Below are 14,935 nucleotides of genomic sequence, written 5' to 3'. Positions count from 1 at the left end.
TAGGTCAGCGCTAGTACAGTGTTCTTACTTGTCCGTTTTGTATTGCGCTGTCTTTAGCTATGGGTACGTAGCTCGCAATCAGACGCTATTAACGTCATGTAACAGCGCACCTTTATTTGTCACGGATAGCTCCTTCTGGCGCGAATTATGATGTGCTCTCTGCAAATGTGTCAAATTTACACATTTTCCTTCGGCACTCAACGTGATATTTCAAGAAAGAAAACGATGTAATATGTCCTTTTGTAAAGTTTCAGAGAGTAATCGTAATTAGCGTGCAGATCTATTTACTCTGTAGTCAGACAAACAATCCAATCTCAGGCTCAATATGTATGCGCAATTTGTTTTTGGTTGTATTCATTTTGAGCAAAGAAAAATAACACATTTTGTCGTTGAACGCAGCAAGTTACGGAAATACCTCTTTCTCACTCGTAGTGCTTTAGCCGCTCCCAGTGGCAGTGCATCCCCCGGACGACAGGTAACAACGCTTGGGCTAAGAGGCAACAATGAGGCGTGACAACTCCATAGTAAATTATAGTAATCTTTGAAAAGTGCATTTGTAGTGTTGGGGTGCCTTCGCTAAGGTTGGGAGGAGCGGTCTATATATAGGTAACACCGTACCTTATTTCCGAAACGTTATGAAAGACGCATCAAAGTGATCGCCTGCAGTCATATGCAGCGCAGTGATGTGCATTATTATATCAATGAGAATATCAGCGGTTTATGCATACGAACTAGCGGGAAGAGCGCGAGACCAAATTTCGTAGGGTTTATTTTTCATGGTGGTACGCGTTCGTCTGTGCCTGTCGCGGAGCTACCAAAGCTTGGAAGCTTCAGGACTTGATGCTTTCCTCCTCGTTTAAGCTCGAAGATCGACTTCCACCAGGACACGTACCAGGATGGCTTGGTGCGGGACTACATCGACGGCTTCCTCAGTGAAATGAAGCAGCAGGATGAAGGATGCACGACCTTCACACGTGCGTATACATAGCCGGATTGGCACTTTGCTCCTTACTAAAACAAATAATAAGTCACTACCAAAGAAAACGACAACATACTGCCTTCCTAACAGCCATGTAAAGGGAAAACCTATCAACTTAATTATAGGCGGGGCTGCGTGCTGGCCCAACTTCTAACGAAGACAAAGGACAAGGAGATAAGTGTTTGTCTCTCTGTTTCTTGTCTGCGTTAGATGTTACGTTGTTTAATTTTCCGACATGGGGCCATGCTCGTTCAGAACAGACTTCTTCAATCACGCCCGTTGCGCAATTTCGTTCCTAAATCCGGACACATTTTCTAAGGATAGCAAACTGACATGCTCCTATAGGAGCGACGACAGGACCGAAACACGCCACAATCACTGCAGTCTTAGCTGTGATTGCACCTGTTGCCGCGGCAAGGATTAAAAGATGTGCCTTCAAGCAAGCGTTCCGTAGCCGCGATATCATCTGCAATATGTAAGTGACAAGTGCACACTGCTCGCTCTATCTGGGGCGTAACTATGAAATCTTAAGGCGAAAGCCTTAGATAACTCATGAAACGCGAAAAGTGACCGCCGGTGGCGACAACACGAGATGTGCAAAAAATTATCATGCGATGACGTCACCCTAGACGTCATCATGACGCCACAGGTCGGCAAAACTTGTGACGTCATCACGTGACATCGTCGCTTGGTCAAAGGTGGGCCGATCCCGGAGGCACTGCAAAACCATGTGAGCCTGCAGAAAGCTTCCAATGCCCCCGCTCCCTGAGGCACGGCGAAACCACGTTGGGTGTGGAGAGACTTCCGGCTGGGAGAAGGGGAGGGGCGGGAATTAATACAATCGACTGAGAAGAAAATTAAGATGGCTTTCGCCTTCCAGTCGTCTTGAGCAGATGGATAATGGACCGTGGGACCTTTCAATGAAAAAAAAAGGGGGGGGGGCACTTCTTATGTATGTTCGTGCGTGTGTTTGTAGTGTGCGCTTATACCATATACACATACAAATGTAAATTTTTTCGGGGGGTGGGGCACAAACAACGCCCCTGGCTTGTGCAACCCAACACACAAAACCTTCGCGATCAAGTTTGGCCGATGGTGTGTCCCGATCTTGATACCTGAAGCCTATGGGAGTTTCGCAACTCGTATGATTAAAGAACTCTGGGTTCAAAGCTCGTGCACCTGTTTTAGCCTGTCTCTAGACGTACAAGGGTGTTCAAAAGTTTCCAGGCCGCGCTGCCATAGAATTACATGGGACAGCGGTCTGGGAACACTTGATCAACCCCATACATCTGTTGTTAAGCGCACTGTTGTCTAAGCGTGACTAAGGAGTTACAGAAATTCGCTCGCTATAGGTACTCGCGATCTGGCTCGCTATCTTGTGAGGAATTTCATGTTTCATACCTCTTGAGTTAAACATAGAGGTAACTACAGTGTACTATAGAGGTAACATTTCGTATCTTTCCGTCGGTTCGCAGGCAATTTGCTCAAGGGCAACGTAGCGTCCTTCTTCGGCGCCGGCAGCGAAACCGTGCGCGCCGCCATCGAGTGGTTGCTGCTCGTGAGCGCCATGAAGCCGGAACTTCAGCGTCGCATTCACGACGAGATCGACGCCGTGCTCGCGAATGGCGAAAGATCGCACATCTCCTGGAGCAACCGCAGCCAGATGCCGTACACGCAGGCCTTCATGTGGGAGACTATGCGCTGCAAGCCTGTCAACCCCCTCAGCCTCATGAGATAGTCAGTACCCGTTTCATTAGAACGCGAGGACAAACCCGCTCTTGTAGACGTGTCTACCTATTCGCCCATCCTTCCAACGACCCGTTTTATCTAATCGTGACACGCGCGGTCCATAACTAAAGCGCGGTACATGGAGAACATCCAGAGATCATCTCGAAAGTCAGCGTAGAGCTTCGGCCACTCTTCGTGTTCGCCTGGCGCGCGACAGGCCTATTGTTTAACGTGATGGCAGTTATATGGACTCTCCAAGCGCATTTCTGCAGTCGCCGTGAGGTTCTGTATAAAGTCCAAGGGCGATAACATGGCCCCGCGCGTCCCACGTTATATGTGCGAGTGAAAGCGCGCGAGGGAAGCCGCTGTTCAAGCGGAAAGGAAACCCGCCGGCCATCTTTCGTCGCGCGAAGGGCCCATCGGGGTATCGGAACCGGGGCTGCGGGGTTCCGGTAGGAATGGCGTACTTTGAACGCTTTGAACGGGGGGTCGCGACCGCCCGCTCAAGCAGCCCAAGCCCACGCGAAGCTGCTAACTTGCCGGACTGCCTCTTATATGCAGAGGAACGACAGCTGTTCGGCTGCAAAGTGGAGGCACCGGGGAAACAACCACTGCTGATTGGACAATATTTGTACCGTGACCAGTTAGTAGCCTTGAAATGAAAACCTTAATGCCAGTGAGATCACTTGCCAGCATGGAAATATATATTCGGAATACTATAGTCGGTTATAACATAAGAATAAACTCCGCCCACCGCTGTCCCACCCGGTGAAAAATTTGCAGACACCTTAGCCAATCGCATTTGCTCACTTCCGTGACGTCAAGCACTGTTAAGCGTATTTCAGGTCGGCGATTTTCCCATACGGAAGCATGTTCGTGTCGCTGGTATTCGGTCGAAAACGAACTTCGGCGGAATTTCAGCAAACATTCCGACATCACTGCTCAGTCAAACGTAATATTTTAAGAAGGAACGACGATCTTTTAATTCTTAGTATGCGTAGTATTTACATAAGCAGCAATAAACTACTTAGTGATAGAGCGGAAACCAGCTAGCACGACCCTAATGCACAGATGAATGGCATGTGTAGTATGTGTTAGTCAGTGCTGGGCAGTATCGAAGATACATGTATCTTAGATACTATCTTAGATACTTTTTGGGTATCTTGTATCTGTATCGCGATACGTCTCGAAAGACGAGTATCTGTATCTGTATTTTCGATACATTCGAAAATGTATCGTGTATCTTAAGATACAAGATACTTCTATCGCAACACAACCATGCGACACAATAATCACTGGCAGAGCTCCGCTTCTCAAGCTGGTACTGGTGCCACTAAGCCATCTGAATAAGTCTAAGGGCAGTGACGTTATTTTATTTACGCCAGAGTCATCCAGTGAGGGTAGAAGATCAGAAGACAAGCGCGCGGACGTCTACGCCCAGCCCACCTACCTTTCGTTTTCTCGATTTATTTTCTTTTTAGTTGCGCCAATGCCGCGACACTTGCTCTTAGCCACTGTGCTGCGCCACGTACTCCACTGCGTGCGGCGTCTGTCGCGCAAATTCTGACGTTGTTACAGTGTCGTTATTGAAGATTCTCTTGAGTCTTGCTCCGTAATGAAATGTGATGCGTGCAGAATGGGGTTGCTTTGCGTCGCATGGATTTTACATATCAGCGATTAGAAGGGTCTCGTGCATGTAAGTTTGACTTGCATGCAATGAATTAACATATATGCAAATAAGATTCCAACAACTTTAGCACCACTGGTACTGATGCTAGATCTAATAGAGCAAGCGTTTACCTAACAGAAAATAACTTGGCGTACCATATTTTTCACTTCCACCTACATTTATTCAAAAATTTATGACATCATAATTTGATTATTAGCACAAGTGCTTCCTTAGCTGTCATTTTGCATCACATAGATTACCTAGGTCTGTGCACTGTTTTTCCGGTCTGGTCACTGCAGTATATGTCTTTTGTAACGCGCTCCCAAAATAAGATTTCTGCTTTATTCTTCTGTCTGCTTTATTTCTACTACTCTTTACACATTTACACGTTGCCGAGGCGATCTTGTAAGCAATTATATAATTATGTAGGCGTGCCTTGAGTTTAGAGTACAAAATATTCTGCTTACCGCTTAAGAAAATAGCGAAATTGAGTTTGCATTATAATGATGGAAATCATTAGGAGCCATCTTAAAGATGTTAGGGGATTCGAGAAACGTTGTTTTATTGAATGCTCCGTTTTGCTCATCAGCGTCTCAACGAGCCGTTTCAGGCAATGTTCCATAGGCAATGAGTTTTCTATGGTCTCAACAGGTAAGCTGACAATACTTCATGCTCATAGCTATTAAGGGCGCCGTCTGTACTCATTCAATGTGAATGTTTGATACACAGCCACCTCTATATTTTACTTATATTTATTTTCCTGTTTTAGGCCATAAATATTTTTCTTATTACTAATCGCCACGTAATGGGAGCTGTAAGTGGCAATAGCGCGAATAGCGGCGGTTTCCTGCGACGCTTTGTGCAACTATACAATACGTCTGAGACATTTCTGTGTTGCACATGTTCTCTCGTTGAAGAAAAATTGCTAAAAGATTGCACGTGAGTGAGTGTATAAACAAAGAATCCCTTACGCTAGCAGCTAAGTAGAACATGAAAATTCATTGCTGTTTTACGTCATCTACGTATACACCAGGGGTCTCAAACTCAGCCTATAGCCGGTGGGCCGCAGTCACGAAATTTATCTCCAAGGGCTGGGACAGTGAAGATGGTGGGGTCGGAGAGAGTTTGAACAAAATGACGTTGCCATTTGAAAGGAAGCCTCTCCCGTATCTCATATAAAGGGCATTTCTGAAGGGGATTTGGAGTCGGGATTCGAGAAACATCGATGCCGATGTATACAACGAGTGAAATCTGGACGCGGATGGAAACATAGAGCTTTTGCTTCATGGTTATGTTTCAGCACATGGTGAACACATGTTCCTCATTAAAGAAATCCTTATGTGTAGCTCACGGACATACTTATTTAGAAAATAAAAAAGTCACAGTTTCGCCGCAAGGCCGAAGCAATGAATGCGATAGCAAGAAACTAATGCTATATGAAGTGAGGCTCGCCAATGGATACTCTCAGTTTGAACAGCGCTCCTGTTGCAAAGGCGGCCGAAGCAGCGAAGGAAACAAGCGTGCTTCAAGTGTCGAGCTGTGACACTTGATAGTTCGCGCTCATCTTCTGTTTGTTCGTTTAGCGGCGTCCCTTGAGCTCGAGTGGCTTTCGCACGCTCCGTAACATGAGCGCGGACATCACGGTGAAAGCGTGAAACATCCCTCTTCTCCTCAGCACAAGAAAACCGCGCGAGCAGACAGCGGAAGGGCAAGGTTCTCCCTGCGCAAGTATAAGAAGCGAGCGAGCTCGCCGACGACTTTTAAATGCGTCTGTCGCGCTCCTAACGCCATCTCGCTGGTAATGAAGAAACGCTTATAAGCGCAGCCGTCTCTGAGTCCGTCCAGCGGTAAAGGGTGTGTATATAACGCTCGCCGTTACCTACGTGGAGGATCTGCGTTTCGTGGCGTAGTGGCTCGCGCCACTCGCTGCGGGGGAAGAGGTCCCTGGTTCGATTCCGGGCTTCGGAAGCATTTTTCTTAATTATTTTTCTTTGGGGCTTTTATATATATATACATACTTATACATGTTCGGTGCATGACGGCGGCGACGGCGACGGCAAAATCCAGCCGAGACTGTCCATATAATTGCTATCGCAATAAAAAAATGGGACGGAGACGGTCATGTGTGCCGGCCGGGCCCCTAGCGTATGGTCTCAAACCCCGTATACGCCATGCGCCCCCCCCCCCAAAAAAAAAAAAAGTCTACCAGCGTTGTTGCTGCTGTACACCTGTCCGAATATACGGTATTGTGCAAACAAGGTAAACGTCCACACCGGTATTTGCGCCGTCGTGCGAAGGCTTCTTATTGACGTTATTGTGATTATATGGCAACCCTCTAGCTGGGCGGCAAGTTGAGCAGCGACTTCCATCAATTGCAAAAATGATAAGCAAGAACCGCTAACAGCGAAGTGTATGAAAGAGTTGTCCTGAGAAGAAGCTAAAACAAGCCCCAATAAGTTGTTTTGGAAGGCAACTAATGCACTTCGAGCAAGAAGGGCAAAAGTTTTGAGATACTAACAGACATTTCATTCATGTGAAACAAAATAGGTCACAGTCAAGAAATTTACAACAAGACATTTTCGTGTATAGGCGTTTGCTGATACATTATATGGATCTATAATAACAAATTTGAGAATGTATCGAAGTATCTTAAGATACAATTGCCAAGTATCGTATCGGATACAATTATTGTGGCAGTATCTTGTATCTGTATCTCCAATACTTCTCGCCTGAGTATCTTGTATCGTATCGCGATACAATTTCAAAGTATCTTTGCCCAGCCCTGGTGTTAGTGTTTGCGCGTGTTAAAGTGTCACTCCTTTCAGTTAGTTAGTTAATCCAGTTTCTTTTTTTTTTTTTTGTGGCGCAAATGAAGCTGATGCTGCGCCAGGCACAAGGCGTTCGGTAATTGACACTGGGGTGATGCCGTTTAAAGCTCATTGAATGTGTTCATTTCATAAGTACATTCACATAAATAAAATGGCGTATGGCAGTAGGAATGGCGCAGGAACGACGAATTAGATGAGAACAACGAGGGAACCTAATGCGTGTTCTCTGACACTGCAGCTCGTTATGTCGAGCAAGAAGTCTGGTCCCCGATTGTATAACTTAATGTATTACTTAATGTGCAGCAGGCTTCCTCCTTCCATTTCAACAGAGTGTAACATGTTGCCGGTTGTTCTTCGTTTCTTTTCTTTCTTTTTCGTTTTGGACAGTGCCGCCACAGACGTGAAGGTGGGCAAGTACGTCATCCCTCGTGGCAGTGTCGTAATTGGATCGATATGGTCCATTTTCTACGACCCCGCTTACTGGGGTGATCCTGAAGTGTTTCGACCGGAGCGCTTCCTCACCAACGACGGCACGAGACCGCAGAAACCGGAGCGATTCATCCCATTCTCCTACGGTAATTCATTCTCAGTTTGGGTGACAGATTGTCTCACGTACGAGAATGAAAGTCTAAGGCGTTCAGCCTGTGAACGCGAAGTTCATTCTCTAACATTTGTGACCATTCTCAGCAGAGGGGCTTTCACTCAACTTGAGAAAAAGAAGAAAAACCGTAGCGCAAGTGGAAGAGAGAACCTTAGTTTGTCCGTAGACTTCTTCAGCTTTGACGGGAACCGCTGACAGAGGATGGATGGACGCTCTGAGCGCCCCCGTTATAAAGGGGGGCCACCTTTGCGCCGCAAAGCTCGGAAAGAAACATTTTTTGTGATCTTTTAATTAGACCTAATGCCTTGTCCTACTTCAATTAACAACGCAATCGTCTCAGGACATCAAGGTAATTTAATGCGTGTCTTTCGCACCGCGGCTCGTTGTGTCTTGCTAAAATTCTGGTCGTCCATTGTGCAACTTAATTCATTACGTAGTGTGCAGCAGGGTTTTTATTTCAAGTGTTACAGAGAGTGTGACATATGCTACCGATTTCTTTTTAATGCGTGAATAAAAGATAACATTCCCTTGTCCTCACAGACCTGTCACACAAGAGAGCATTGCCTACACACGCTTTTGAAACCATAGGCAATTCTCTCAAACGGTGCTCTCACATTTTCATCACTTTGCTCTTTTTAAATGTGTTTCGTTGCGACCTGCATCTCGTCGCAGGCAAGCGCGCGTGTCCGGGAGAAGTGATCGCCAACATGGAGACTTTCATCTACTTCACCAGCATACTGCAGCATTTCACCGTAGAGGCACCGCCCGATGGTCCGAACCTCGTGCTCGATGAAGTACTCGGCATCTCCCTTCGACCAACGCCCCAGGAACTCCTTTTCCGACCACGAGAAGTGCCCCTTTGAGTGGACGTTTTTTACACCAGCCAAAAAAAAAAAAACACTTCAGTTGAGTTCTACTTTTTCAAGAGTGCTTCGCCACTTTCTCAAAACTTAAGGACTTCCAGTCTTTGGTTTCTTCATCCTGTTGTTGCCACTAGCCACACGAAATACATTAGTTCTCCCCACATAGTATTTAGTGACAGCGCTTGTGTACAAAAGTGACTGGTGGACAGCCATGAGAGACGACTTTTCAACCCTTGTCAAGCTTAACACGTTATTTTTTATAAAAGTTATTTGCTTTTCCTTTATCATTGTTCGTAATATAAACCATTATATATTACGTCGGCAGCATTATTATCGTGTTACATATAGCCGGTAATCCTATAAATAATTTGGTTACCGTATGCACCAGGGGTCTCAAACACGCGGCCCGCACATGAATTGTCTTCGTCCCATGATTTCATTTTATTTTATTAATGAGCATGTTCATGAGCTACCCAGACAAGTCTCAAGCATTTCTTTGGTGAGGCACACCATGCGGTCACCATGTGCTGAAACATAACCGCGGAACAAAAACTGTATATCCAGAATCGTCGTACAGATTTTAGTGATATTGGAAATCGGTAACGATATGTTTCTCTTGTCGAATTCTGACGCCAAATGCCCTTCAGAGATATGGGAAGTAGATGAGATGTTAGTTGACACCTTGTTCAAGGCGGCGTAGTAAGCACGTAAAGAGCGCACAAAACTGACGATGAGAGGACGCCGCACACCGCGCTCTCTCTTCGTCTTAAGTTTTCTGCTCTGTTTCCTTGTACAATGTATTACCAACAAGAGCAACTGGACACGCTAGCAAAAAAAGTTCGTGCTTTTCTTTGTTTGCAAGAACTGAAGAACGGTCCTGCTCTTTCGTGGTGCAAAAAACGCACATTCGCCAAGGAAATCAGTAACATGGCGTTTCGGGCACCGTACGGGTCTTGACCACAATGGAGAGGTAAGCATGGGCCCACGATGTGCAAGTGTATATCTCGAGTGAGGTGGCACAGTGCATCTCGAGAAGATCACGCCTCGACCTGCTTATGGCGCATCCAGTTGATTGAATGTAGTACGATTCTAAAAGCAAAGTGCGGTTGAATGTTTTGCTGTTACGATGGTGGCTGCCAAGTACCAGTGAATGCTCTGTACGATTAGCCTGGGCTGTTCCGCCAAGGCGCTCGCGACTGTGTAGCCCTCGGCGACTCCATTCTTGCGGTGCTCCAAACGCCGTTTAAAATTTATGCTCTCGTCGATGTGCGATACGCCCCACCCCCTGCACAGTATCTCGTAGACCACTCCGCACTGGCGAACTTGTGTTTTTTGCCCCAGCATGTTTCCTCACGAAACGATTGTTCGTCAAACGTTTGACTCTGGTGTTCTTTTGTTTAGATGAACTGAAGACGTTTACCATTTTCTTGAAAAGCAAGCGACACCCGAAGCATGTCATGAGCCCCGCAGTTACTGCAACAATGTGTCGCTTCATTATCTGGAACGACATCCATGTCATTGCTTTCTCTTGCTGTGTATCCATTGTCATAATTAGAATGTTCTCTTCGTCCGTCCTTTGAGACTCACCTCTCATTATTCACGGTCAATGGCAATAAATATACGTGTATTATGCACCATGCATGCGTTGGATTCAAATTATATGCGTCACTTGTTTCATTGGTAACCTCGTGATCACAACACCCGCGGACGATACTATGCAAGGTTAGGCAACACACCCAATTAAAAGAGACTTAACGGATGCACTGATTTATTATGAAGCGCGCGCCGACTATTAAAAGCGCCGTTGATGGGGTGCTTCATATTACGACTGCGTTGGGGGTTGTTTAACGTTATTGTTTAATGTGAATAGCAGCAAGTGTGTGCCATGTTTCCCTCTCTCTCACTTTCCTTGTTAACTCTGCAGTAGCACCCCACAAAGGGCAGCAAACGTAACATAGGTGCTCCGGTTAACCACCCCCCTTTCCTTTCTTTTGTTTCTCCCGCTGTCTCTCTCTAAAGCGCGGTTGCCCAGAGCCCAGACCCATGAATTTCAATTCTGCCCCAAGCTGTCGCTGTGACCGCGAACTAACCCACGATTCAGTGCATTTGAGACTGCGTACTAAAAGCCGTTTTTATTATTGTTTCTTACAACGTTGCAGAGTCTTGATGCCAACGTGCCAAATACACCGCTTGTCGACAAAGCGGTGGGCCTCGTAAGGCACCGACCTCCTGAAGTGACCGCGCATGCGCACATGTAAAACGTGAAGTTGATCATTTTACTTCATAACGCCGCTGAACTACAGTGGGTAGCACAGTGCATAAGCTTTCCTTCACTCAGGCGTCCTTGAGCGACAGTTCATGACGGCATCTACTATAGCAATATAACTGTGCTGCATGTAAACGAAAAAAGAATGCGACTTTGTATACTACTACAAGCATTTAGTCGCACCAAAAGCAGTTGCATGTTGAGGTGCTAATGATTTGAGGCAAGTTCTCGAGTGAGTAAACCGTGATCTGAGGTTTGGTGATTTTCGCACTTGGGATAGAATGCAGAGCGCTCGCTTCCAATTTACAAAGGTGGATAATAATAATTTTTTTAGCCAGCTTTGCGTTCAAGAAAGGAGAGCTACAAGCAGCAATAACGCTACCGCTCAATTAGTCTTGCAGTGTCAAAACACTGGTCCGTTCTTCTTGTCGATTTTGTTGTTTGTTCTTCACAGTTGCAGTAGGCTTGTCGCTGACGAAAGCTGCTTATAACTCGCGTCGTCCCTTCATCAATTGTCAGGAAACGTCCAGGACATATTACGGTAAACAGCCGTCACATGATTCTGCCAAGAAAACGGAATATTTTATATCAGACAGAGATGTTCTCCGCCGCGGGTATGCGTTAAACGCGAAGTTCTGATCGCAGGAGTTCCGAAAGTGATTCCGTAAAACTGCCATTGCACTCGTTAATTTGGTAGACTCGCAAAGTAACATACGTCACTGGCCAACAAATAACAAGAAAACAAAGTCGCAGTTTCACCTGCAAGGTCGCGGAATGAAGGCAGATGGCAACAAATTGGAATGTTATACGAAGTAAGGCTAGCAGCTAATTCCCTTACGATCTGATCTGGCGTAACTCTTCAAAACGCCGGCCTAAGTGAATACGGCCGCTCCAGAGCGAAGTCATTTTTCGTGCTGTTTGTCGTTTCAATGCGAAGTGAGCGGTGAGAGCACAGCACGTACAAAGGTATGAGCCGTCGACTGATCTCTGTCGCGATGGCGCACGCGACCGCGCCCGTTTGATCATAGTTCGCGCCTGCTGCCCGAGCGACGCAGCTCCCCCCCCCCCCCCCCCCCACCGGCACCCTTTCATGCTCCTTTGCCCGACGGAGCCGGCCAGCGCGTTTCATCTTTGCTTGAGCCGCATTCACCTGCAGCGCTCGCGCGCTTTCACTCGCACATATACATACGACGCACGGGGCGATGTTATCCGATTTTCACTTTATGCGAAACATGGCGGCGACGGCAAAAATGCGCCTCGTGCGCCCATATAAATGTTAACGCAATAAAAAGGAACAACGAACGGAACATTTTGTCTAAACTGGAGGACGTAGGACTTCCAAACAAATATCAATTGCTAACTCAGCTTTCTAGGTGGTTATAATCTGAAGGATACTACACTCCTAACCCATTGGTTTGCACAGGTAACTGCGCCTATAAAAGGCGCATGCAGAGCGCAAAGCAGCGCGTACAGCGTATTTCAAGTTCATTGTATTTGCGTCATCAGATGCGCCCTCCTTTCACTTTTTCCTCATTCCTCGCCCTACAGCGACGAAGAGTTCACGCGTCTTCGACTTTTTCCGCGCGAAATACGTATCTGTATTCAGGATTGACCACCATCTTTAACAGTTGCCTCGATCGAGTTGCACTGCTTTTGCTTATCGCTAATCAAAGGCCTTGTTAACGGTACTGGGTGTGTTCCTATTCTGGCCAGCATCATTGATAGTCGAAGCTGAGAGCTTAGAAGACAGTATCGAGCCCCATTCTTCCGAGCAATGGAACGAGTCTGGAAGACATCTGCGCGACGTGACGCCCCATCACGTCGACAAGGGAGAGCTAAGGAAACGAACGGAATTGTGATTTCCTTGACATTTTTCGCATTATAATCTATGAAAAAACTGAATGTAGTTGTGTTAAGCGTTTAAGAAAACAGCTGATTATGGGCAGACGATCACACCGGTAAGATCTGAGCATTGCGCTCTGCCGCCATCTTACTTGCACTGCATCGTATTTTTTTCTGATGCTGTCTTCGCCAGGCTGTTTATGTTGCCGGATACGTGAGAACCGGAATGAGACTTAACACAGCCGCTGTTCGCTTAGCTGCTTACCTTGCCGTCTACGGCGAGTATTGGAAATCAGCCACTGTTGTCTTGTAGGGAGTAAATCTAGTCGTGTTTTAATATTCATCTGTAACTTATTACATCGGAATAACGTCGTCTGCCCGCACGCATCACACAAAGCATCCGTCCGTTTCGCATTCCTAGCTTCCGCTCCGGGACTCGAAGGTATAACGCACCTCGCCATGCATGGAGCTGGACGGTTGTAAGTGGCCGCAAATTGCATGCAAAGGATGGAAACCTAAGACCACAGAGATTTACAAAGATCGCAAAATCAGAAGGGAGAAACTGTACGATAACACAAGGGGCAGTACTTTGCTATTTGAAGCCCTGTCTGAGCACAAGAACATACCATGGTGTGTTCTTGTGCCAGACAGGGCTTCAAATAGCAAAGCACTGCCCCTTGTGTTACCGTGCACGGTAACCGAAAAGTGGAGGCATGCGCCTGTTGCAAAAGCGCACGTCCAGTATTTATTGTGCATATTGTAATAGAATGCCTCAAAATTCACACAACAAGGACCGTGAAAGTTACGCATCTTTCAGAGGCCGTGGGTCTCAGAGTGGTTGGAAGTAATACCTGGTCAGAGGTTAATATACGCGAGAGAACTTTACAATACTGGTAATGGCGTAGCGAGAAATGTTTTTCTGGGAAGGGGTTCAACCCCGCCAACCTCCCACCTGGCTACACCATTGAATACTGGTGATAAAAATCAGGGAAGCGATTGGCAGAACGGGAGTCGTTACTGGCGTAGATAACAGTGCACTATAAAAATAGAAGGTTGTATGAAGAAAGAAAGAAATTTGGGGCAGCTCCGCCCTAGTGGTGCGAAGACTGATGTAGCAGCAAAGCTAGCTTGCACTAGTGGTGCAAGGCTGGAAGCAACAGCGGAGCGAGGGCTCGGACTACCGAGGAAGAAGCTGCCCTCCCAAGTCCGTGTCCCTTTCTCGCTTAAACCACATGGGTTTGGCGGGAGCACGTCACGCGACTAGTGGTACGTGATTTTGGCGGGGACACGTCAAGTGATTAGTGGTACGTGATATTACGTAACGTTTCTCTCCCCTTTCTTTTCCCTCTTTCTCTATTTCTCGTTTCCTCTTTCTTTCTACCTCTCCTGTCTTTTTATCTCTTTATGTCTGTCTTTCTCTTTCTTTCGATCCCTTTATTTCCGTCCCTCTCTCTCTCTCCGCACAGTGTTCTCTCGGTTATCCGAGTTATTGCACCGCACGCAGGAGAAATCGCCGCAGCGGGAGAGCGCGCGCCCGCATGATGATGATAGTTTATTGCAACGCCAGACAAACTACGGCTAGCTATAACAGCTTCGCTGTTGAAAAAGAGATAACCAGGATGCTAGACTGTAATAGGTTAAGTAATGCCTGCTTATAACAAACAGCCTAGGTGGTTTGACAACCCCATATCGAACGTGTTGCCAAAAACGATCACCATCATCGGCTTTGAAAAAAAGGAAGAAAAAGCTCACCGCCGTCTCTCTCATGGCGGGCACCTCAACAGCAGTGCACAAGCAAGAAAGTGGGGAAACCAGAAGGATAGACGCGAAGAGCCCAAGTGATGACCGACAAGAAAGCCGGCGCCCAGCCCGCTGGCATCCGTCTAGTCGTGTCAGTTACACGGCCATGGTACATGTGGACGAAAGAGCGTGGAACCGCGTGCTCCGGTTGTTTCTGCGGTCCGACCACTGTCGAAGAAAAGCATCACAAATCCTGCAATGTTGTCTCGAAACAACAAAGGATCTGTCTAACCTCTCCTTGTTGAATCCTCTACATCAGGGAACTCGTGAACAGGTCCATAGTCGCATTTAACTGAGATTGCGCGTGTATACGTGTTTACGGCCAGCGCGGCTTCGCACGCACATGCGCCTATAGGGCC

General features: G+C 46.8%; 1 protein-coding gene across 1 annotated transcript in view; it reads left to right on the top strand.

The window, feature by feature from the left end:
- Positions 1-10,306, top strand: part of LOC119396976 (cytochrome P450 2J4) — a 68,565-nt gene extending 58,259 nt beyond the window's left edge. Inside the window, exons 6-9 of the mRNA XM_037664377.2 lie at positions 862-974; positions 2,455-2,716; positions 7,592-7,779; positions 8,478-10,306. Coding sequence (XP_037520305.1) covers positions 862-974; positions 2,455-2,716; positions 7,592-7,779; positions 8,478-8,668 — 754 coding nt within the window. The 3' untranslated portion in view covers positions 8,669-10,306. The remainder of the gene's footprint in view (positions 1-861; positions 975-2,454; positions 2,717-7,591; positions 7,780-8,477) is intronic.
- Positions 10,307-14,935: the final 4,629 nt, after the last annotated feature.

The sequence above is a fragment of the Rhipicephalus sanguineus genome, chromosome 6, assembly GCF_013339695.2.
Source record: "Rhipicephalus sanguineus isolate Rsan-2018 chromosome 6, BIME_Rsan_1.4, whole genome shotgun sequence".
NCBI lineage: Eukaryota > Metazoa > Arthropoda > Arachnida > Ixodida > Ixodidae > Rhipicephalus > Rhipicephalus sanguineus.
This window is presented reverse-complemented; position numbering and strand designations above follow the sequence as displayed.